General features: G+C 49.0%; 1 protein-coding gene and 1 long non-coding RNA gene across 4 annotated transcripts; both read left to right on the forward strand.

Annotated features, from left to right (window-relative positions):
- The first annotated feature begins 153 nt into the window (after positions 1-153).
- On the forward strand, positions 154-14,515 carry SLBP (stem-loop histone mRNA binding protein). Of its 2 annotated transcripts, XM_072804512.1 has the most exons (8): positions 154-310; positions 410-526; positions 4,295-4,399; positions 7,032-7,091; positions 7,560-7,697; positions 8,323-8,472; positions 10,088-10,169; positions 13,564-14,515. In XM_072804512.1, exons 1-8 carry the CDS (start codon positions 252-254, stop codon positions 13,678-13,680), a joined length of 828 nt encoding a protein of 275 aa, XP_072660613.1. In that variant the 5' UTR covers positions 154-251; the 3' UTR covers positions 13,681-14,515. The 2 variants fall into 2 exon arrangements, with proteins under 2 accessions (XP_072660613.1, XP_072660624.1); XM_072804523.1 differs by lacking the exon at positions 4,295-4,399.
- Positions 14,516-15,287: 772 nt separating this feature from the next.
- Positions 15,288-22,551, forward strand: LOC140620359 (uncharacterized). Of its 2 annotated transcripts, XR_012020164.1 has the most exons (3): positions 16,113-19,095; positions 19,415-19,805; positions 20,269-22,551. It is a non-coding gene; the product is annotated as an uncharacterized lncRNA (long non-coding RNA). The 2 variants fall into 2 exon arrangements; XR_012020163.1 differs by lacking the exon at positions 20,269-22,551 and having other exon boundaries at positions 15,288-19,095; positions 19,415-20,221.
- Positions 22,552-22,736: the final 185 nt, after the last annotated feature.

Raw genomic sequence — 22,736 nt, forward strand, 5'->3', positions numbered from 1 at the left:
GGCCTGGGCCCGATGGTCTCGCCCACCGCTGCGCGCGGGAGCTCCGAGGGGCGGGGCCGCCGGCACATAAAGGCGGTTGGGGGCGGGGCGCGCGCGCAGAGCCTGTCAGCGCCGGCGCGGGAGAGGACGCTGCCCCCGCTGCTGCCCCCGCCGCTGCCCCCGCCGCTGCCCCCGCCGCTGCTGCCGCCGGCCCTGGGACCGCCGCCTGAGGACCCCGCCGCCGCCCGAGGACCCCGCCGCCGCCGCGCTCGATGGCCTGCCGACCGCGAAGCCCTTCCGGGTGCGGGAGCCGCCGCGACGGCGACGCCAGGTGAGGCGGACCGCGCGCCCCGGGGCGTTCCGGGCGGGCCGAGGGGTGGGGGGTGTCCTCGCGGCCGGCCTTACCCCTGACGCGGCCTCTCGTCTGCAGCCCGCCGACCCCCGCCAGATGGAGCCTTGGACGGAAGCGCAGAGCCGACGGGAAGCGCAGGAAGCCCGAGGACGCCGAGGGCCCAGTGAAGCCCGAGGGCGACGGCAGGCCCGACAGGTGGGCCCGGGGCGCTGCGCAAGCTGGGGGTCTGGGGCGCTAGTGGTGGCACTGGGAGGGAGGGAGGCCCTCATCCTGGCTTCTTGAGGCGCCTGGGGGCCTGCAGCGGGCTAGCGATGGCGCCGGGGGTGGGGGTCCTCATCATGGCTGCTCGAGGTGTCGCGGGGTGGGGGTTCTCCTCCTGGCTGCTCGAGGCGACTCGGGGTTAGGGGTCTCTGTGTGGCTGATTAAGTAGATGGGGTCTGCACTCGGCTGGTTGAGGCGCCGAGGGTCCCTACTTGGTTGCTTAAGGAGATTGTGGCTCACCACCTGACTGGTAGAGGCCCCCAAAGATTCTCATCCGATTGGTAAAGGTGCCCGGATTCCCCACTTGTCTTGTTAAAGAGGCTGTGGGTTACTACCCAACTGGTTAAGGCCCCTGGAGAGTCCACACCCAGCTGGTTAAAGTGATTGTAGGTCCCCACCCAACTGGTTAAGGAGGCTGCGGCCCGCACCCCACTGATTAAGGTGCCCAAGGATCCCCCACCCAGCTGAAGAGGCTCTGGGTCCCCACTTGGCTGGTTAAGGTGTCTGGGGGCCCCCACCCGACTGGGTAAAGACGCCTGGGAGCCCCAGCTGACTGGTTAAGGCGCCTGTGGGCCCCTACCCGATTGGTTATGGAAGCTGTGGGTGGCCTCCCTGACCACTTGTGGTGTCTGTGGCTCAACATCAGTTGATTGATCAAGGTGCTTGTGCGTCACAGCACCTCACTAGTTATAGGGCCGCTGCCTCACAACACTTGGTTAGTCGTGGTGCCTGCTGGTCTCTGTATCTGACTAGTTAAGGCCCCTGTGCTTCAAATGCTTGGCTAATTAACAAGCCTGTGTCTTCTGACATTTGACTATTAAGGTACTGACATGTCATGTGATGTGGTTGAAGATGTCATGAAGGTCTCTAGTGACAGGTGTCAACGGGAGCTGGTCTCAGTGAGTGAGCCTTCTTGGGTTTTTGGGACAGCGTGGGAGGCTGCCCTGAATTTCCTAGAATGTTTCAGTGCAGCTCGTCAGGTTGGTCTCCTGAAGAATCAGTTTAAAGATAGTCATCCCACAGTCAGAAAAGGCGTCTGTATGCAGAATGCAAACTGGGTTTAAGTTCCGCTTTCCTTTTCCCTGTGGCGCTCCCTGGCACTTTCTCTCCGAGGAGCCTTTGCTGCAGCATTCCTGTGAGCTCTTTATTCGGTGATGTGCTGGGGAGGCTAGGACACTGTGCGAACCCCACCCCCGTTTTCTTGTCTCTGTACTCTGATGTGGGTGGCTCCGCTACTCATGGGACAAGGAACCGTTGAAGAAAACCAGGGGCAGTGGTGAAGTCCACGGGCAGGGAATGCCTCTGTTGGCAACCGTTGTGTGGTGACCAGGTGACGATCAGAGTCTGTGTGCCAAGCCCCTCAACAGGGGACATGATTGGCCTGTCTGAAGCCTGACTTAAGGACAAGGGGAAAGGGAGGTGGGGAAGAATGTGTGGTGCACACTAGACTTTTTAGGACAGTTCTTACACTTGCTCATGGGGCAGGGCCGGGGTTCAGAGAGGGGTCTAGGATAACTGTGTTTCACTCTAAACACCTTTGTTCCTTGTGGGACCATTTGCTAAGATGAAGAGGGTGGGGGTAGAGCAGACATGGCATGGGGAAGGCATTGGTAGTTAATGAGGCTTGAGTTTGGATGCAGAAGTGCTCACGTTCTGCATGAGTGGGACCTCTCAGCGCATAGTTCAGCCTTTTGGAGATTTGGGGCCAGAAGATATATGTGGGAAGAGATGCAGAGTGTGGGAGACGGTCTGGACGGTGCTGGAGCTGGATGTTAAGAGAAGCCATTAAACACCATTGAGATAAAGATCTGAGTCTTCAGGGGTCTCCCGTTTAGCTGAGGAGAAAATGTTAAATCCTTACATTGCTTTAGAAGTTTCTTGTATCCCTGTAGGTACCCCTCTAGCTCAGTAGTTAGCCACACAGGTCTCCTTACTCATCTACAGTGGCAGCAATGCCTTTGGCTCTTGCTTTTGGCTCTGTGGGTAGTGCTTGTCTGCCCCGTCTACTGTGGTGGTGCCCGGGAGATGCATAGAGATACCTGCAGGAGAGCCCGGTGCATTTCTATTGCAGAATGTGGGTACTTTCCCTGAAAGGACTCCTCTGCTAAGGCGTAGGATAAGTTCGTGAATACAATGTGCTTACTCTAAAAAACACGGGCTTTAGTTCTACAAGAGGTATTTTCTATCGTTGTATGAGAAAGTTTGTGATGTAGTGGAAGGTCATTTGTAAGCTCCTTTTAAGAGTTCAGGATCCTTTCGTGGCCCAGACCTGAGCCTCGTGGTCCGCTAGTGAGGTCCAGCTTTGGACAACCCTCCATTTGGTTCCTCTGTAGCTGGGATACAGTTACTGAGTCACATTAATTTTTGGCTCATTAAGTTGATTTCAGGGCCTGCCAATCATTTTTAGATTTTGGAAATTTAGTTTTAGAAATCTAATTTTAGTTTTTCTGGGTGAGGTACCTATAGGACAAGGAATGCTAATGGTGCACAGTGATCGATCATCTGTTACTGCAGTTGTGTTTTTTTTTTTTAAACTTGTTTTATTTATTCACGAGAGACAGAGAGAGAGAGGCACAGAGACATAGGCAGAGGGAGAAGCAGGCTCCTTGCAGGGAGCCCAATGTGGAACTTGATCCTGGATCCTGGGATCATACCCTGAGCCGAAGGCAGACGCTCCACCGCTGAGCCACCCAGGTGTCCCTGCAGTTGTGTTTTCAAAGTACCTTGTGGTTTGCAGCTAGGGTGTATCCGGTTGCTTAGAGTGGTAATTGAAGCTGTGTCTAGCTTCATGCATCAATGGTGGCCAGCAGGAAATTGAGGAAAAGTAAAAACGTCTTAGTTTGCATCTAATCTACAGATAATAGGCATACCAGCAATTCTGACTGCCAGACTTCTTGGCATTAAGGGTTTTTCAGATTGCTTGCTCTTGACAAAAGAGCTCTTGATCTCTAGATAGATAGACCTGAGCTCCCTGTTTACTCTTAACCCAACTCTAGGGGGTACTGTTACCAGTATAGTAAGTCTTAATATAGCAAGGACTCACTGTATGTTCCCATTCCCCATTTTCATTATGTGACACATTGTGCATTTAAAGGTAAACAGCAACACTTATTAAGGACTTTTTTTCCTTTTTTAAACAATGGGTTTTTTTTTTTTTTTTTAAGATTTTATTTATTCATGAGAGACAGAGAGGCAGAGGGAGAAGCAGGCTCCATGCAGGAAGCCTGATGTGGGACTCTATCCTGGGACTCTGGGATCAGGCCCTGAGCCAAAAGCAGATGCTTAAACACTGAGCCACCCAGACATCCCATTAATGATGTTTTATGTGCTAGTTGCTTCGCTTAGTATGAAATAGCATTTTTTTAATACACTGAAAATAACTTCTTATTTTGTAAATTAGAGAACAAACTATTAGGCCCCATTCTCTGCCTCCTCCCACCCCCCGCCAGTGGGCTGTTTCCTAGTGATTCAGCTAACACTGGCACATGGTGGGTGCCTAGAAGTTCGACAGATGAACCCCAGAGAGGCTTGAAGTGAATTGTCCAAACTCAGTGAGCTTGTAAGTGATGGAGCAAGAGATGATCCAGGAGCCCATTCCCTTGGCCCTCTCTAGACAACATCTGGACATCTCCTGATGTGCTGTTTGAAAGAGAACTGAAAGTAGGTGCTGTGGTTCAAGTGCACGTTTTCATTGTATTGCAGTTTTACGACTCCTGAAGGCCCGAAGCCCCGTTCTAGATGTACAGATTGGGCCAGTGCAGTTGAAGAGGATGAAATGAGGACCAGAGTTAACAAAGAAATTGCAAGGTATATATTCTGGAACATTGTGAAGTGTTCTCTGTGGTGTTTTTAATTCTATGTGAGCTTTGAGGTATGTGTTGGAAGGATGATTCTTTAAGAGTCCGTCCCCATCCCAGCAGCATTAGCAGGGCCTGAGAACTTACTATAAAAGTGCTCATCCTCGGGCCTCACTGCAGAATGGGTGATGAATGGGAAACTTGGGGTGGGTCCAGCCGTGTCTTAAAGAAGCAGTCCAGATGAGTCTGCTCTCTGCAGTCTTAGGTGCCGTCCTTCTACCGTGACAGCAGGGGGAGATGGTGCTCGTGGGCGGCAGAGGATTACCATGTGGTTCTCACCTACCACATAGGGTTCTACCACTCCAGCAGAGTGTGTGGCTCTCTTTGGAAAGGGGGCGCACTCTTGTCTGCCATCTGGCTTGGGTAACAGCTCAGGAGTGCGGGAGCACAGAGGGGTCCCTGAAGTGGGGCCTGTGAACCCGTTGCAGTTGTACCCAAAATTCTTGTGTATATCCAGATTCTCACAAACTCCAAGCTACTGCCTCGACTCATTATGGTTCAGGTGATGCACCCTTAAACACTGCTTATCTCTCTTGATTACATTCTCTGGTATTTTTCAGTTTTTCCTCCCATTTGATATATGCCATCCAACCTGGATGATTGAGCTTTGAGTTAAATGCTGTAGCTCATAATCATTTGGAGTATGTTGAACTGAGTCTGGTGGTTCTTAGTTCTTTTTTTTTTTTTTTAATTTTTATTTATTTTATGATAGTCACAGAGAGAGAGAGAGAGAGAGAGAGAGAGGCAGAGACACAGGCAGAGGGAGAAGCAGGCTCCATGCACTGGGAGCCCGATGTGGGACTCGATCCCGGGTCTCCAGGATCGCGCCCTGGGCCAAAGGCAGGCGCCAAACCGCTGCACCACCCAGGAATCCCTGGTTCTTAGTTCTTATGAGAAAATGTGTCCTCAGCAGGGAAGCAGGGCCAGATTGTCTGTTCCACCTCTGAGTGGTTGATGATATTTATAGCTGCCTCCTTAGGAAAGCCACAGGCACACGTTGGGGTTAGGATCACTCAGAGGGCTGCTTTAGTTTCTTTTAGCATCAAGATGTATGTGTGTGGGTGGGCAGCATGCCTGGGTAGAAAAATGAACTGGAAATTGACAGACACGGACCCCTTCAGTGTTTTGAATTAGCTTTATTTACAAAGATCTCAATTTTCCCAGCTGTGGAGCTAGGATGTTTGATTTGGTCTGTGCAGTTTGTGTGCTCTACTCTCAGGGCTCACACAGCCTCATAAATACCCATGTGTGCTGACCCTTGCTGATCTTACGCTCTGTAGGGAGACTCATCTGTCTGGACCTTCTGATGGGCTCTGCCTTGTTCCTCAGTTGTCTCACAGGTCTGTCTCCAAAAATTGTTCTCCTTTGCAAAACAGGCGTGCTCTGTTGTGGGCCACCGCTGCTTTAGGAAGGCTCGGGTACTCTGCCTTCTCAACGGAGTTTAGTTTACTATACTCAGGGAGCCTTATACACACCCCAGCTGTCTGAAAATTGGAAAATGCATTTTTTTTAAAAAGATTTTATTTATTTACTTATGAGAGAAACAGAGAGAGAGAGAGAGAGAGAGAGAGAGAGAGAGAGAGAGGCAGAAACACAGGCAGAGGGAGAAGCAGGCTCCATGCAGGGAGCCTGTGGGACTTGATCCCAGGTCTCCAGGATCACGCCCTGGGCCAAAGGAGGCACTAAACTCCTGAGCCACCCAGGCTGCCCGGAAAATGCATCTTAATCATAATTCAAGCCAGTTTTTTTCACCTGGAGTCTGGAGAGCATGAAGCCCCTACAGAAAGTGGTACTGAGGGCCTGCTTTGTCAGTTCTCACAGCCTGATACAGAATTGGTGCTTTCCTAGGTACACAGAGGGAAACTCATTCCTGCTATCCAAACTGTACAAATCTTGGGAGCTGACAATTCTGGAAGGAGACACAGTAATATATGACTTGTTTTAGACGTGAATTTCTAGCTTGCGGTAGTTCATGGTTTTGGTGTTAGATTGTGCTGCACTTCTTTGGCTGACGTACCTTGGCAAAGGTGGGTTTTGGTAGTTGCTGTGATAGAAATTAGATGCCTCCTGAAATCCACGAGGAACAAGCCTGGGGGGTGGTGTTTGGTCTCCTTCCAAAATTAGAGGAGAGTAGAACCCAGTGGGCACACACGTAAGTAGTTGTGGTATTAGAAATAAAGATTGTGTATTTCAGCTTTACATTTATTTTTTTCAAAAAACAAATCTCACTACTTAGCCTGAAAAACTGTTAGGGGCATTTTTTTTTTTTTTTTTTTTAAACTTAGAACCTCTCTGTTACATATGGTGGTGCCTGGGGAATTGAGGTAATCATTTGCCCCCAGAGCCTGGTTGCCCTAAGCAGTTTGTACAAGTGTGACCTCTAACTGATCTTATGAGAGCAGATGCCCGAGGGAGATTGGAAATAAATGGAACCACCGTGCGCTGTTGCCCTGACTCGCTTACCAGACCACATTGCTCAGGGGCAAGGCCTGAATGCTGGGGGCTGTCTTTTAGTATTAAAAGCATCGTGTTCAGTTAATTTGTATACTTTTCTAAACCAGGAATATTTATTTTGCTCTCAGATATAAAAGAAAACTCCTCATAAATGATTTTGGGAGAGAGAGAAAATCCTCATCGGGAAGGTAAGTGCCACATAAATGTTTCTTCTCTAACCTAATAGACCTGCCAATGGCTAGGGGGCAGAACCGCGCATGGGATGCTGGGTCCTTTGCTCCCTCCTTTGGAGTCTGTATCTGATGTGTGGACCGTTCTCGGATTAATATGGTTTGCAATCCAGAGAACAAATGTTCTTTCACCACTGTGTTTCAGCATTTTCTTGTAGTGGTTTTATTTTTTATTTTTTATTTTTTTTAAAGATTTTATTTATTTATTCATGAGACACACACACACACACACACACACACACACACAGAGGCAGAGACATAGGCAGAGGGAGAAGCAGGCTCCATGCAAGGAGCCCGACGTGGGACTTGATCCTGGGTCTCCAGGATCACACCCCGGGCTGCAGGCGGCACTAAACCACTGTGCCAACGGGGCCGCCGTTGTAGTGGTTTTAATCTTGTGGTTCGTTCTGTCCATCTCGTCTCTAGCTCTGACTCCAAGGAGGTGGGGCCCACGGTGCCAGCTGACTTAGAGACGGATGAGAGCGTCCTGATGAGAAGGCAGAAGCAGATCAACTATGGGAAGAACACCATCGCCTATGACCGCTATATTAAGGAAGTCCCGAGGTAGTCTTGTCTCATTGGCACGTCCTGATGGTGTCATGGGGCACCGCAGTCTAGAGTCTAGTTGCTTCCGTGCTGAATCTGACTCTGAGTGTCCTTCATAACTGCTGAGGACCATTGAACAACTTTGAGGCACTTACATGAATGAGGAGGAAGGGATACGAAGATAAGAAACCAATGCTTATAGTTCAGGGTATTAGAGAACATTTCAGGTCCCAGAACTCCAATAGCCTCAGAAATGTAAGGCTATTAACGTGTGATGGGGGAAGAGTAAAGTTCAGGTAGCAGGTTGTAAAGATGTTCTTGGAGAAAAACATGAGCTTTGCCCCTTTGTCCCAGCAGCATGCTCTCCCTGGTCTGCTCTCGCACAGGGTTGCAAAGAAAGCTAAGAGAGGGCATCCATTTCTCGGTAGGACTGGAGTTTAGGTGTGCTTTTTTTTGGAGCACAGATAGCAAAGGAATAGCAGAGTCAAAAGGGTAGTGCTTTTTTTATATATTACTTTTGTTCATTTTATAGTCTCGGTTGATTAGTTTTTTGGTAACTCTGATCTCCCAAGTTTGGTTAATCTTCAAGCTAACGTACAGGTGTGGGTGGTGTGTACTAGGACAATCTCCCTTTTCCCTGTAGACACCTTCGGCAACCCGGCATCCACCCCAAGACTCCCAACAAATTCAAGAAGTATAGTCGGCGATCATGGGACCAGCAGATCAAACTCTGGAAGGTGGCTCTGCATTTTTGGGATCCTCCAGCTGAGGAAGGATGTGATTTGCAAGAAATGTATGTCTTTGCTGCATTTTTATCCTCTGTTTCTGTGATTTGTGCCATGACTGAAAGTGCTGGATTGCTTGGGTGGCAGGTTATCATGGTGTTAACTCCCCCTGCGAGTTCTGAGAGAGCAGAGTAGCCAGCTGTCACAGCATCCTATCTTGTCCTGTTGGATGGGTGGTGGAGGTAGGAACATGCTTACTGGATTTAATTCATTTTTTGTAGCTAGAGAAAATGGAGCTCAGTAAACCTAGTAATACGTGGGCTGTTGTTCATTTTTTCTTAAATTTTAAAATAGACTTTTAAAAAAAGATTTTATTTATTTATTCATGAGAGAGACAGAGAGGCAGAGACACAGGCAGAGGGAGAAGCAGGCTCCCGATGCGGGACTCCATCTCAGGACTCTGGAAACATGCCCTGAGCCAAAGGCAGGCACTAAACTGCTGAGCCACCTAGGGATCCCCTAAAAGGCATTTGAGTAATTTATGTTGAGTTATGAAAATAAAAGGTTGGGTTTTTTTTCTTCTTCTAAGATTTTATTTGTTTATTTGAGAGGAGAGCAAGAGTGGGAGAGAGGGGCAGAGACAGAGAAGCAGCCTCCCTAACAAGCAGGGAGCCTGTGGGGCTCCATCCCAGGACCCTGAGATCATGACCTCAGCTGAAGACAGATGCTTTACCAATGGAGCCACCCTGGCGCCCCTCACTATTGGTTTTTAAACTCAAGCCTAGTTGGAAAGACCTCAGGCCCAAGTTCTTGCCCTAGCGTTAGGATGCTTGTTGAACAGGGACGTGGACTGGCTGGTCTTGCACTCACCCCGTCTTTGGGCACATCTTCTCAGACCCCTCCTGACCTGAGCCTTTCCCTTCCTCGGAGATAGATTCAGTAGATACTTGAGCTTCTGATTTGCACTGGGGAAATTGATTAGAAACTATTATGTTTGAAATGATTTCTTTTTTTTTTTTTTTTAATTTTTTTTTTTTATTTATTTATGATAGTCACAGAGAGAGAGAGAGAGGGGCAGAGACACAGGCAGAGGGAGAAGCAGGCTCCATGTACCGGGAGCCCGACGTGGGACTCGATCCCGGGTCTCCAAGATCGCGCCCTGGGCCAAAGACAGGCGCTAAACCGCTGCGCCACCCAGGGATCCCTTGAAATGATTTCTAACATGGCTTTACAGATTTGGCCTCACAGATGTCATAACGTCATACTGATTTTTTTTTTCCCACCGTGACACTGTTGTCCCATTTTCTATGAGTAGAAAATTGGAAAATTAGCAATTTCGGTGTTCATCCCTTGCCCTACCGTCTCCTGGGCTTATATTGATGCTTCTCCTTAGAAGGATGCTTGTGGGTGTATGAACAGTCACTCTGCAGTTGAGAACGGGTAGGTGTGTGCTCTGAGCTAGGTGAATGTTTCCCCTGGCCCTAACTGCCTCCAGCTCTACCTGGTGGACAGGGCAGAGGTGGGGATGGGAGTCTCACTGGAAATTGTCTTGATCCCTCCACTCGATAGTCAGTGTTCTTGTGAGGCAGCACAGGACTGCTGGTGCTTGTATTCCGTCAACGGACTCAGAGACCTCCTCGCTTTCAGTGGCAGCTGATGCATCTGTTTGCTTTCATTCCGTAGACACCCTGTGGACCTCGGGGAGATGGAGACCGGGTCTGCAGAAAGCAGCTCTGAGTCCCAGACCAGCTCGCAGGATACCTTCGTAAGTACCTTTTCTTGGTTTTCTCTCTCCCCATGGTTGTTTGTGGGCAGTTGCTGACCGCGTGTGCCACCTAATGAGCTGACATTTAAGCTGAAATCTGGTTCTGGTGCTTGTGAGTAAGGGGCTCTTTTCTCCCTTGTATGGCATTGTTGAGACGTCCAACTGGATGGCATTCCTAGGCAGTGGCCCTAATTGAAGTTTTTTTGGGTCAGTCTACCTAATCAGTCCTACCACTTTCATTTTAAAAGAGAAAGGCCTTTTTTCCTGTGCTCCCAGTGTGTCTGTAGGCCTCGGCCGTAGCCTTATAGGCTGTGTACTGTTCGTGGTGGTGATTTGCTGGCACAAGAATCATTTGCTGATTATTGCTAGATAAAGGTATTCTTGGGCCTATGGGTTCCCCCACATTTGCTGACTTTAGAATTACATGTTTTTGAGGAAGAAAACCTACAAAGATGAAAAACAACATATAAAATTACCTCATCTAATCCTGCAGTTGTAGGTGGGGTGCTTGTTCTTTCAGACTTTTCTGCACCTATACAAGCAAACATATGTGAGCAGTGTTTTTTTGTTTTTTTGTTTTTTTGTTTTTGTTTTTTTTAAGATTTTATTTATTCATGAGAGAGAGAGAGAGGCAAAGACACAGGCAGAGGGAGAAGCAGGCTCCAAGTAGGGAGCCCGACGTGGGACTTGATCCCAGGTCTCCAGGATCATGCCCTGGGCTGAAGGCGGCGCTAAACCGCTGAGCCATCCGGGGCTGCCCAGTATTTTTTTTTTAAGATTATTTATTTATTTATTCATGAGAGACAGAGAGAGAGAGACAGAGACACAGGCAGAGGGAGAAGGAGACTCCATGCAGGGAGCCTGACGTGGGACTTGATACCGGGTCTCCAGGATCACACCCTGGGCTGAAGGCGGTGCTAAACTCCTGAGCCACCCGGACTGCCCCATGTGAGCAGTTTATAATAAAAGGAGCCCTTTATTACTTTTATAAAAGAGACCACCCTGACATTTGCATATTGAAATACCCAGCATAATAAGTGAAAAAACTGATAGAAACTAGGAAATGCAAATATTTGTTGTGAAGTACTTAGACTTTATTTGGATCATCTTGTACTGAATTTGGATGGTTGAGAAGCCAATACAATAAAGGGATATAGTGACCTTTTTCTTTTCTTTCTTTTTGCCTTCTGTCTGTCCCCCCACCCCCTCGTAAGCCTGGTAGGTGTCCTTCCAGTCTCGTGGCCCAGCTGCCCCCTTCACACTTGGGCCTGATAGCATGTGACTGCCAGGTTAGGAATAATACAAATGTCCAACACTAGAGGAGTAGCAAAGTTATATCATAAGGAACAGAGCTATTCTAGGTTGTTTTTGAAGACTAATGATATGGGAAAATTGTGGAGATAAAAGCAGGATATTTAATGATAGAATGATCTCAGTTTTTGTGGATATTTACATGTGTGTAGGACTGAAAAGGAGCCCATGAAAATCTAACTGGTGGCATCTTGAGTTTGGGTCAAGAGTAATCCTTGTCCCAGCTCAAGAAACAGGTTCTGAACATACCACTTGTGGAATCAAGAGTTAGAGGCAGATGCTTAGGCCCAGGAGCCAGGGGAGGGAGCCAGATGGAGATGTGAGGCAGGAGTCATGGTGGGGATTGTGCAGGGTCCCTGAGGAGGTGGTTCAGAAATGGCCACATGTGCTGAAGGGAAGAGAGGCCCGGGCCTAAGCACTTTATTTAGTACATCCCTCAGCCACCCCACTAGATGCTGGATGCAGCCATGACGGCGACACCGCACTCAAAAGTGTCAATGCTGACAGGACAGAGACACTCCTGTGTGATCAGCAGTCGGTGGTGGTCAGGCTTCCCAGCTGCCATGAACACGTTCTTTTTACAAGTTTTTTCATTCATTCATTCATTCATTCATTCATTCATTCATTCATTCTTCTATTTATTATTATATTTTATTTATTTTTTATTTTGTTTTATTATTTTATTTTTAAAATTTTATTTATTTATGATAGGCACACAGTGAGAGAGAGAGAGGCAGAGACACAGAGGGAGAAGCAGGCTCCATGTACTGGGAGCCCGACGTGGGATTCGATCCCGGATCTCCAGGATCGCGGCCCTGGGCCAAAGGCAGGCGCTAAACCACTGCGCCACCCAGGGATCCCAGTTTTTTCTTTTTTGATCCACAGTTTGATCAAGAATTACTTGTCTAAATTGCCATTTCTTATGTTTTTATTAACTTAGAATAGTTTCCCTGCCTTTTTCCTCCCAGACATTGACTTTTTGGGAAGACTTGAGGCTAGTTTTGTAATGCACAGTTCCTCATTTGGGAGTTCTGTTTCTTTAAGAACTAGGTTTTTTTAAAAAAAAAAAAAAAAAAAGAACTAGGTTTTTTTTTCTTTTATAGATTTTATTTAGTTATTCATGAAAGATACAGAGAGAGAGGCAGAGACACGGGCAGAGGGAGAAGCAGGTTTCATGCAGGGAACCCTATGTGGGACTTGATCCTGGGACTCCAGGATCATGCCCTGAGCCAAAGGCAGGCACTCAACTGCTGAGCCACCCAGGTGTCCCCAGTAACTTTTTTTTAAACATTCTTTTTTTTTTTTTAAACATTCTTTTAAAACTTTGATTTCAGTTGGTATAAACATTGAGCTTTAGTATGACCTTGTAATTAAGCTTTTATAGCGAAAAAGGAAAACCAGTTTAGCAATGCAGAAATATACTAAATTAAACACTGCTGTCTCCTGCCCTAAGAGCCACTACTCAGTTTTGTCTAGTGTTTGAGCAGTTTTTTTGTGCTTCTAGAAGATGTACACGGGTGTACACACCTGAGCTTTCTGTTTCACACAGTACCTTGCATCCGTCATATATGATCCCTTTGGTAGCATAGTTACTGGGAATCATAAGTGAGTGCAGTTATGGGGTGGGGAGAGGTCTGTGCTCTTCCCCCCAGTGCCAGAGCAGCTAAGCTAGATCCCCCTTGGCTGCTGAGCATGTGCTCAGTGGTTTGTTGTGGGGAGCGGGTGCTGGTGCACCCAGGCCACATTGTAATCCCCTAGAGTCAAAGGGCTGGGGCTTAGACACCATAAAGGGTCAGTTAGTTTCTACCAGGTTGGTTAGTGGATAGGGATTTGATTTTTTCTACCTAGAAGAAAGATTGATGTTCCTTGTAAATTTTAATTAGATAATGGTTTTGAATTCTCTCCCAAGCATGTCAGCTGCATAGACCTTCACTTGGTAACACTGCATCTTAGTCCTGTGGTGCTGTGGGCACAGGAGGATGCAGTTGCCTCCTGGTCGGGGTGCACAGCCTTGTGCTTAGTGCCACCAGCAGTAAGTCCCATGTGTCTTGGGAGCTGGCATGACTGTATTCCTGTTTTCTAGGATGTGTACTCTGGTACACCCACTAAAGTCAGGCACGTGGACTGCCGTGTGGAGGACGAGTTTGATTTGGAAGCTTGTTTAACTGAGCCCTTGAAAGATTTCTCAGCCATGAGCTAACTGATGCCACCTGGAGGCCACTGGGAATGAGCATTGGCTCCACCTGGCAGGTTGGGGGCCGGCCAAGCATGTCCTGCGTTGGTAACTGGATGGTTTCTGTTCACAGTTCGTCTTCGCATTATCTCACGGTGAATTTACTCTTGCCTTATTTCCTTAAGCGTTAATTTTATGTATAGTAAGTGTATTTTGCATGTTTTAAATTGTAAATGGAAAGAAATCCAAGGAAAATTGAACTCGGAGCAGTCTTGAAAACTTAATTGCTTTAATCCTTACCATTCTCCAAGTTAACCTGACAAGCATACTTTAATATTTAATAACTGGTTTTACACCGGTACATTAGACATTAAGTTGCCACTTGTCAGGTGGCTAGTTTGGGGTTAGCCGCATATCCGTGGGGCCAGTTGTGTGTCAGCTTTCTTTACTGGTATCTGAGTATTCTCATCATTGGATAGCTTTAATATCTTTACGGAAACTTAATTTTGGGCCTTTTGTCAATACGTCAAGGTGTGTTTCTTCCTCAGAGCACTGAATAGTCAAAGATAGTAAATTCAGCTGTTAATGGATTTTATGTAAGTTACACATTCTTAATTTGGTCTTTGTAAATAGCACTAGGTAGGCCTTCTACCTGTAATACTCCAAGAGTTAAAGGCAGCAGAGGGGTTCAGAAAGAACATTTTTTTACAGTCAGTTAATTTACCATGTAAAATTGCTGTAAATGATAATGTGTACAGATTTTTTGTTCAAATATTCAATTGTAAACTTCTTGTTAAGACTGTTATGTTTCTATTGCTTTTGTATGGAATGATATTGCAAAAATAAAAAGAAAAGAACCTTTTTTAGTTGATTTGTTATGTTGCCAAATAGATTCACTGCTGAGATAATTAATTCCTGTGTTTGGAGGACCCGAGTATCTGTTCTTAATGCATGGCACTGGGGGGACCTCATGCATGGTGAAGGAAGCGTGGCCCAGGCTCATTAAACTCCACCCAGCAAGGAGGACCTCATGTCATAGGTTTGGAGCTCTGATGGGGGATCTTGGTCAGGCCAGAGCCACATCTAGATCTCCCATCACTGCAGAGCCTGGTCGCGTTCTGCGTGGACCCAGGACTCATGGAGGAAGTAGGTGGACCTCAGTTTGATGCTTATTTGGCAACTGGGGTGGCAGGGCCTTTCCCTGTTTGCTGAGATGGACCAGGGCTGTGCAGTCTGCCCTGGAGCAGGGTGAGCATCAGACCTGGGTCTCGAGGGGCAGCCCTGACCACTGCTTGTTTTCTCTAGCCATGCTCTTGAACCCTGGAAATTCTGCTGACAGACTTGGCCATGTGCCCGAGGATGGTCCTTCAGAAGTGATGCTGAAGTTGCCTCAAGCAAAGGATGAGTTTTGGCAGCTTTGTCCTTCAAAAGGGCAGGAACCCTTCCTTGTTCACTTTGTTGAGCCCATGCTTTGTGTCAGGCACAGGTCTAGTAGACATCAGAGACTTGCAGGAGACTGGGTGCTCTGAAGTCTGTGCCTATGCTCTAATGGGGACAAGACTAAATACAGTGTCAGGTTAAGGGGTAGGAGCGGGGATGGGCAGGGGGGTTTGGGGTGATTGGGAGGTGGGAAGTTGCCATTTTTTATAGGCTAGTTGATAGATGCTTGATGAGGTGGCATCTGGACAGACATGCTCTCAGAGGAACATCCGCCTCAGAAGACAGCAAGTGCAAAGGCCCTGAGAGTAGGAGTTTGGTGTATAGACTACTGGCAAAATCCTCACATGTGGGAGAGACTGTAGCTGGGCTGGAGCTGGTGGGGCTGTGAGGAGGAAAGTGCTGGTGGGTGCCTCTGGGGCTTTGAGGAGACCTGGGAAGGTGTGTGATTATTAGGAACTAGAGCAGAGTGGGTCCTGGCCATGTGGCGACAGAGTTCACCATGTGGGGTAGATGTGCAGGATGACAGCCTGGATGGTCTGGGCAGGAATCCTAGGTGGCACTGCAGGCCCCTCTGCGTCCCCCCAAAGCTCAGGCTGAAGGGTAAGGGGAACGAGGGGAACCCCAGGGAGGGCTGGGTGTGAGGGGGTTGCACTCAGGGGGCTCCACTGCCTTCAGCTTTCTGGGGCCTCACAAGGCTCCTGTTTAGATGTGTGCTCGCCAAGGCTGGCCCTATGGGACGTCCGGGGAGGTGTCCTCTGTGATGAAACTGTGGCTCGGGGGACGGGCTTAGCTCAGGGAGGCCCGTGCTGTCAGCTTTTGTTGAAGGAACCGAGCCCGAGGAGGCCTCGTGGGCAGCTCAGAAAACTTTGGAAAGAATTATGTTGTCAGCTGCTGGTGTGTGCTGATGGGGACAGGTAGGGAGTGAACTGGGGCCTCGACCCTCCTGTTCCACCAGGAGGACGAGGCACACATGGCCTGCTTTTCTCTCTTCCCTTGGGAGGGTGGGGAGGGGCAGGGGGAGAATCTCCAGTGGGCTCCATGCTCAGTGCCTAGCTGGCCTGTGGCTCCAGCGGGTCGAGATTGCAAGTCCGGCTGCCTAACCGGCTGAGCCATGCAGGCTGCCTTTTGTGAAAAAAGTGACTCAGAGGGTGGACCCAGGAGCCCAGAGGCAGAGCCTGAAGCATGGAGCCCCCTGATGGGGCAGGACCAGGCCCAGTCTAGGGGCTGCATTGCCAGAGGCCCCCATGTGCCTCTACCCACTCTGAACAGCGGGGTCCAGGCCTGGCCCATTGCTGTGACCTGTCTGTGTGTGTGCGTGCATGGTATGTGCGTGTGTGCCTCTGTGCACGTACATGCATGTGTGCATGTGTATGCATGTCTGTATGTGCATGAGTGCACGTGTGTGCGTCTCTGTTGTATGAGTGCATGTGTACCTTCTGCATGTATGTGCATGTGTGTGCATGTATGTAGGGGGTGCTGGGAACAGCAGATAAGGAAGGTATCTCTCACGCAGAGGTCTTCAGACTGAGGAACTCCAGGCCAGGAGAGCCCCTCTTGAAAAGGAGGTTCTGGCCTTCCAGCTGGTGTTGAGAAGAGAGACTTGGGGATCTTGGGGCACTTGTCCCTAATTCATGGTCAGAGGGTGGACTGGGTTGGTCTTTGACAAGGGTGAGGCAGCTAGAGTCTGGGGGAGTGGGGCGTTGCCCATGTAGACTTGGGCTTTATTGAGTGAGGCGGGCAGGGCAGCAGGGGACATGACATCTGATTTAGGTTCTAGAAGAATCATTCTGGCTACCAGTTTTGCTTCACATTTAAATTCTTGGAATGCTCTTAAGCAACAAGGAAATCAATCTTCAGGCTTTAGTTCTTGCCTTTTAATGCTGTTAACATAATCTAGTATTTTCTATATGAGTTACAAATAACCAATAGGCTAGGATTGAGTAGTCTTTATTCTTGACTCTTGTACATCGAACCAAGAAGTGTCAGAACTAAATTAAGTTTGTCGGGCATGATTAATTCTTCACAATTGCAGGCTGATTGCTATCTCGTTTCCATTGGTGATTCATTTTCCTATCTCCCCGTGCATAGACGTGGTCAGCTTATCAGGGTTGTCATCCTATGTGCCCCAGCTTACCTTTTTTTGTGCACTGGAAAACCATTCTTGTTTCTGGCTGGTCTCTCAGGATCCTTTCCCTTGAGTGGGAAGAGGTCGATGGAGTCTCTAAGGTCTCTGCCTGAACCAAAAGGCTGCACTTTTTGGCTTTCTGGACCCATATGGGTGGCTCTTCGGATCAACAGAGGACTTTTTATTCCATGCAGGTCAATTTGGAAAGCCTGCTAGGAACGTCCTATCACAGTACTTAGCAACTAAAAATGCCTTGCACGTTAACAGCTGGGCTGTTGTCTTTGAAGCTGGGCTGGTGGATTTGATCAGCAGGTCTGCATGTTTTATTTAAAGATGATTTTAGGGCAGCCCCGGTGGCGCAGCGGTTTAGCGCCGCCTGCAGCCCAGGGCGTGATCCTGGAGACCCTGGATCGAGTCCCATGTCAGGCTCTCTGCATGGAGCCTGCTTCTCCCTCTGCCTGTGTCTCTGCCTCTCTCTCTCTCACTGTGTGCCTATCATAAATAAAAAAAAAAAAATAAAAAAACAAAAAACAAAAAAAACTGAACATATAGCCACCGTGAAAGCCCAGTACTTGTGACCCTGGGTATTAATCGCAGAGGTAAAACCACACGTTCACACAAAAACATGTATGTGAATGTTCACTGTGCTTGTAATTGTAGCACCCCCAAAAAAGACGGCCCAGGTGCCCTTGAGCAGGTGAACAGTGAAACTACGAGTGCTTGGGGCAGCACGCAGCATCCCAGCATGGACTGCCTACATCAGTGCCTGTGTTCCCAGGTCAGAGCGTACTCTGAACTTGCCAGATATGACCCTAGGGGCAAATAACCATCCACAAAGACTTTTCCAAGGTACAAAAGATTCAAAACCATACACTGAAAGCATACCACATTCCTGAAAATATCGGCCCAGAATGACCAACACCAAGACAGAGTCTAGCAAAATTACTGGACTTTAAACAAACAAACAAAAAATCCTTTGGACATTTTGGAGAAAAAAGCACGTTATTTATAAGGGAAAGCATTGTTAGGTTGTTAGACTTCTTGACAAAAAGACCTTATGCTAGGACATGATAGAGTAGTAGCGTGTTTAAGAGATTTGAAGAAAGAAAATGTGCACCAAGGATTTTATATCCAGAAAACTCAACTTATTTTTTTTAAAGATTTTATTTATTTGATAGCGCACAAGTAGGGGGAGGGGCAGAGGGAGAGAGTGCCCGATGTGGACTCAGTCCCAGGACCCTGGGATCATGACCTGAGCTGAAGAGCCAAAGGCAGACGTTTGACTGGCTGAGCCATCCAGGTGCCCCCAGAAAAATCAACTTTACAATATAAATGGTACAGGGCCTTGTTATCCACATGGGAGAACCCCAAATGCTGAGAACCTGCTCCCGGGAGCCCTTCCTGAGGAATCTACTGGAAAATGAGCTCTGACGGCTAGCGTGATCACGACACAATTTTCCTAGCAATCATTGTGCAACATGTGCTGTTGGCTGTAGCGCCAAGACACAGTGAGGCTCCGGTGGAGATGGCATGGCACTTGGGTGTTTGCTCCGGCGGCTGTTGGAAAGGGCAAGGGAGGGTAGCAGATGTGAGGATCATGTTTGTAGTGATAACGCTCTGACACTGTTGGGGAAACCCAGGGAGTAGTTACAGGATCTCCCATGTCCTCCATGTAGGGGAAAGGACACACATGCACCCAGCGGACAGGTGCTTCCAGAAGAGCACTGTGATCTTGGATCCTCGTGGAAAGTACCAGGAGGCACCATGGATGTTTAATAGCCAAACCGGGAATGACAATGCAGATGCCCTTCAGCAAGTGAGCGCTTGGCCTGGGGTGGTGTCAGCCGACCTTGGATCCTGCTCAGCCACAGAAAGGGGTGAGCTGTCCATGCATGCAGCCCCAGGGAGTCCCTAGAGGGTCCTGCTGAGCAAAGAAGCCAGTCCAAAGTGATTCCTTTGATATAATGGTAAAAAGGCAAAATTAGAGAAATGGAGAAGAGATGAATGACTACCAGGGATTGTGTGTGTGATGTGTATCTGTGTCTCATTTACATGTAACTGTATCTAGTCTATGTCTGGATCGTATCTACATCTGATCTGAATCTTACCTATAATCTATAACTAGCTTATAGTTATCCATATCCATATCTAATCTGTGTCATCTTTATCTCCCCTCCCACTCTTTGTGCTGAGAAGCTCTAGAAACAGTGACTAGTCCAGTGTGGTGACCATCCTTTGCCCCATCTTGTGGTCTTGAAATACGGTTAATCACTACAAGGGACTCTTGGAAACACGGCTGACCCCAGGCGTGGGGTGTCTGTGATGAATCTGGGCATTGCATCATGGCAATCACCCCTGTGTTGAAAGTCCAGTAGGTCGCACCCCAAGACTCAGCAGTGACCTGAAGAGACCCACCCTCACACTGGCCCAAACTGGGACAGTTTGATCTTCGATGGGGACAAGGATTGCAACGGATTAAAACCCATCAAAATGTTTCAAATTCCTAAATTTCTAACGATATTTTGGAAAAAGCAAGGAATGGACCACTTTTGGAAGATGAGGAGAGCCAGTTCTCTGTTGAAAGCCGGTGAGTGGAGGGCACGGTCAGTCTCTGGTCTGACCTGGATGAACCGTGCCACGGGGTCTGCAGGGTTGCTGACAACACTGGCTCCATCTCTGGCCCTTTGTCCTGTTCACTGGTTGAGTGCTCTTGGAGTGAGTGACGTATCTGGGCCCCTTGGAGATGGATAGACATCCTGAGAAATGCCCGCCAAGGCCAGAATGCAAGGAGGCTGGCTGTGCCCCCAGGAATCTGTTAGAGATGACAACCTTCCCCTCCTGGGGTACAGGTCATGCCCAAAGTCTCCTTACAGTTAGCTGTCAGGCGCGTGCAGTTACCCCGATTGCACCGCAGTACCCTTCTGTGTGTCCCCGTGCTCTCTGAGGTCCAGGACTAAGGTGTGGATTTTCTTTTCTTTTTTTATTAAAGATATTTATTTATTTATTTATTTATTTATTTATTTATTTATTTATTTATTTATTCATGAGAGATACAGCAAGAGAGAGAGGCAGAGACATAGGCTGAGGGAGAAGCAGGCACCCTGCAAGGAGCCTGATGTGGGACTTGATCCTGGATCCCAGGATCACATCCTGGGCCAAAGGCAGATGCTCAACCGCTGAGCCACCCAGGCATTCCAGGTGTGGATTTTCAGAGAAAAACTGCAGCTGCCATGGATCATCCTCTGCCCGATGTCCTGTCAGCCAGTTCCCCTGAATAAAACTGGAGACGGTCTGGAGTGGCCTGCGTCATCTGGTCTTAAAGCACCTTCTCAGTGTGGGGGATGCTTTACTTCTCACGGGGGCACCACGTGGGATGGTGTTTATACCAGGATTCTAGCTGATAAGCGCAGAAGTAGGAATTGGACTGTCTGCGCAGCATGTGCAGCCTGACAGGCACCAGGTGCCAATGGCTGCTCAGATCTCGTGGCACCAGTGGCACTGCCTGGCATCTGAGCCGCCTCGGCCTGGCCCGCCAGCACCGTAGTGTGACCTGTAGAGTCAGAGTGGAGTCCAACCCAGGCCCTGGGAATGACTGCCGGTGGGCAGGAAATGAGACGAAGGAGACTGTGCCAGACTTGGCCCAGAGAACACAGCCATGTCCAGGCCGTGGGCCTCTGCAGGGACAGGCCCCTCGGCCCTTCTCCTTCAGCAGTATAGACCAGACAGAGGGCACCTCTGTGGTCCGAGATGCCAAAGGGACATAACGTACAGACACAGGCAGTGTCTGGGTGGTTGCCTCAGGCCATGGAAGCAAGGATTTAAAGTCAGGCTAAGGGCGACTTCACAAGCTGGGGGCTCTGCCCACACGCTGTGCAGTTTGCTTGTTTAAAGGGCACCGTTCATGGGCAGCCCTGGTGGCTCAGTGGTTTAGCACCGCCTTCAGCCCAGGGCATGATCCCAGAGACCTGGGAATCACGTCCCGCGTCAGGCTTCCTGCATGGAGCCTGCTTCTCCCTCTGCCTGTGTCTCTTCCTCTCTCTCTCTGTGTCTCTCATGAATAAATAAATAAAGTCTTAAAAAAAAAAAATAGAGGGCACTGTTCAGTGGCTTGAGAACCCTCGCCTGCACAGTCTGGCCCCTGCTTGGGCCTGTGTGGCTGGGGTCTCCCGTCCCTGCTGCCCAGGATGCCGCAGGCCGCTGGCGGACCTCTCTGGCTGGCCTGCATAGCTCGTTCACCAGGCACAGGGCAACCGGCCAAAATGTCGGCTGCAAAGGAGAGTAGAGATGATGGTGGCGGCTGCCCCACATGAAGGGGCCATGTGCGGGGGGGGAGGGGGTGCACAGGGACAGGGCTAGCCCACCCACCCCCGGGGAGCATGGCTGGCCCTAGGTAGCCTTAGATATGTTACAGATTTAAATGTAAACAAGATATCAGAAGAGGATTTTGGAAAAGGTTTGTCACCTTTGGGACAGGGAGAGGAGAGTGGCCAAAGCCTAACCAGCACCAGGGAAGGCAGGCAGAGGGAGTGGGTTGATTTGAGGACCCTGGAACCCTGAGCCCTGAGGCTGACTAGGGGGAGCTGGTGTATCCAGACCCCAGCTGATGCTCCACAACGCTGGGTGTAACCCAGGCCTTCTGCCCAGGGGCCTGATACACCTCTGTCCCTGAGGCTGATGCCCTAGTACCTTTTGTTTATGATTCGGTAATCATAAAGTGAACAAATAGAGCCAGAAAAAAGAAGCCACATCATTTCTTTATCACATAAATATAAAAAATGAGTGAGTCCAGCTGTGAGGCCTTCTGGAAGAGGCGGACCTCCAGGGACAGTGACTGGGTTAGCAGTGGTCGGGGTTGGTAGGAGGGGGTGAACAGGTGGAAGATGGTGGCTTTGGGGGCCGTGACGCCACGCTGTGGGATACTGTGGGAGTGGGCACTTGTCATGATGCGTTCACCCAAACCCACAGAGCGTGCACCCCCAGGGGGTGACCCTGACGCTGTCTGTGGCCTCAGGGTGATGACACGTCTCCATCACAGATGCCCCACTCTGGTTTGGGTGTAGGTTGGGGGGGATGGCGGCACATGGGAGACCTCTGCACCTCCCTCTCAGTGTTACTCTAATCCTAAAACTGCTCTAAAAATAGTCTAAGGCACCTGGATGGCTCAATGGTTGAGCAACTGCCTTTGGCTCAGGTTGCGGTCCTGGGGTCCTGGGGTCAAGTCCTGCGTTGGGCTCCCTGCCCAGTGAGGAACCTGCTTCTCCCTGTCTCTCCCTTCCCCCACTTGCACCTGCTCTGTTTCTCTCAAATGAATAAATAAAATCTTTACACATAGATGTTTTTGCTACTAACTTCCTGTTTACGTCTGTTGCGGTCAGAGGATGGGCTCTACGGGATTTCTTTCTTTTCTTTTTTTTTTTTCCTCTGTGGGATTTCTATCCTTCAAGGTGTGTTAAAGAGGTGGTGACCCAGGTTCCCAGTGGGAGGGCAAAGCACTCTGATGAAACTGCTGGCTGGCGGT

This window comes from Canis lupus, chromosome 2 (genome assembly GCF_048164855.1).
Source record: "Canis lupus baileyi chromosome 2, mCanLup2.hap1, whole genome shotgun sequence".
NCBI classification, from domain to species: domain Eukaryota; kingdom Metazoa; phylum Chordata; class Mammalia; order Carnivora; family Canidae; genus Canis; species Canis lupus.

What these genes read in the sequence shown, in the direction of transcription:
- SLBP (XM_072804512.1), top strand. Translation starts at nt 252, where the DNA reads ATGGCCTGCCGACCGCGAAGCCCTTCCGGGTGCGGGAGCCGCCGCGAC. An exon ending in CGCCGCGACGGCGACGCCAG is followed by an intron (nt 311 to 409) that starts GTGAGGCGGACC and finishes TCTCGTCTGCAG; the next exon opens with CCCGCCGACCCCCGCCAGAT. An exon ending in GGATGTGATTTGCAAGAAAT is followed by an intron (nt 8,473 to 10,087) that starts GTATGTCTTTGC and finishes TTCATTCCGTAG; the next exon opens with ACACCCTGTGGACCTCGGGG.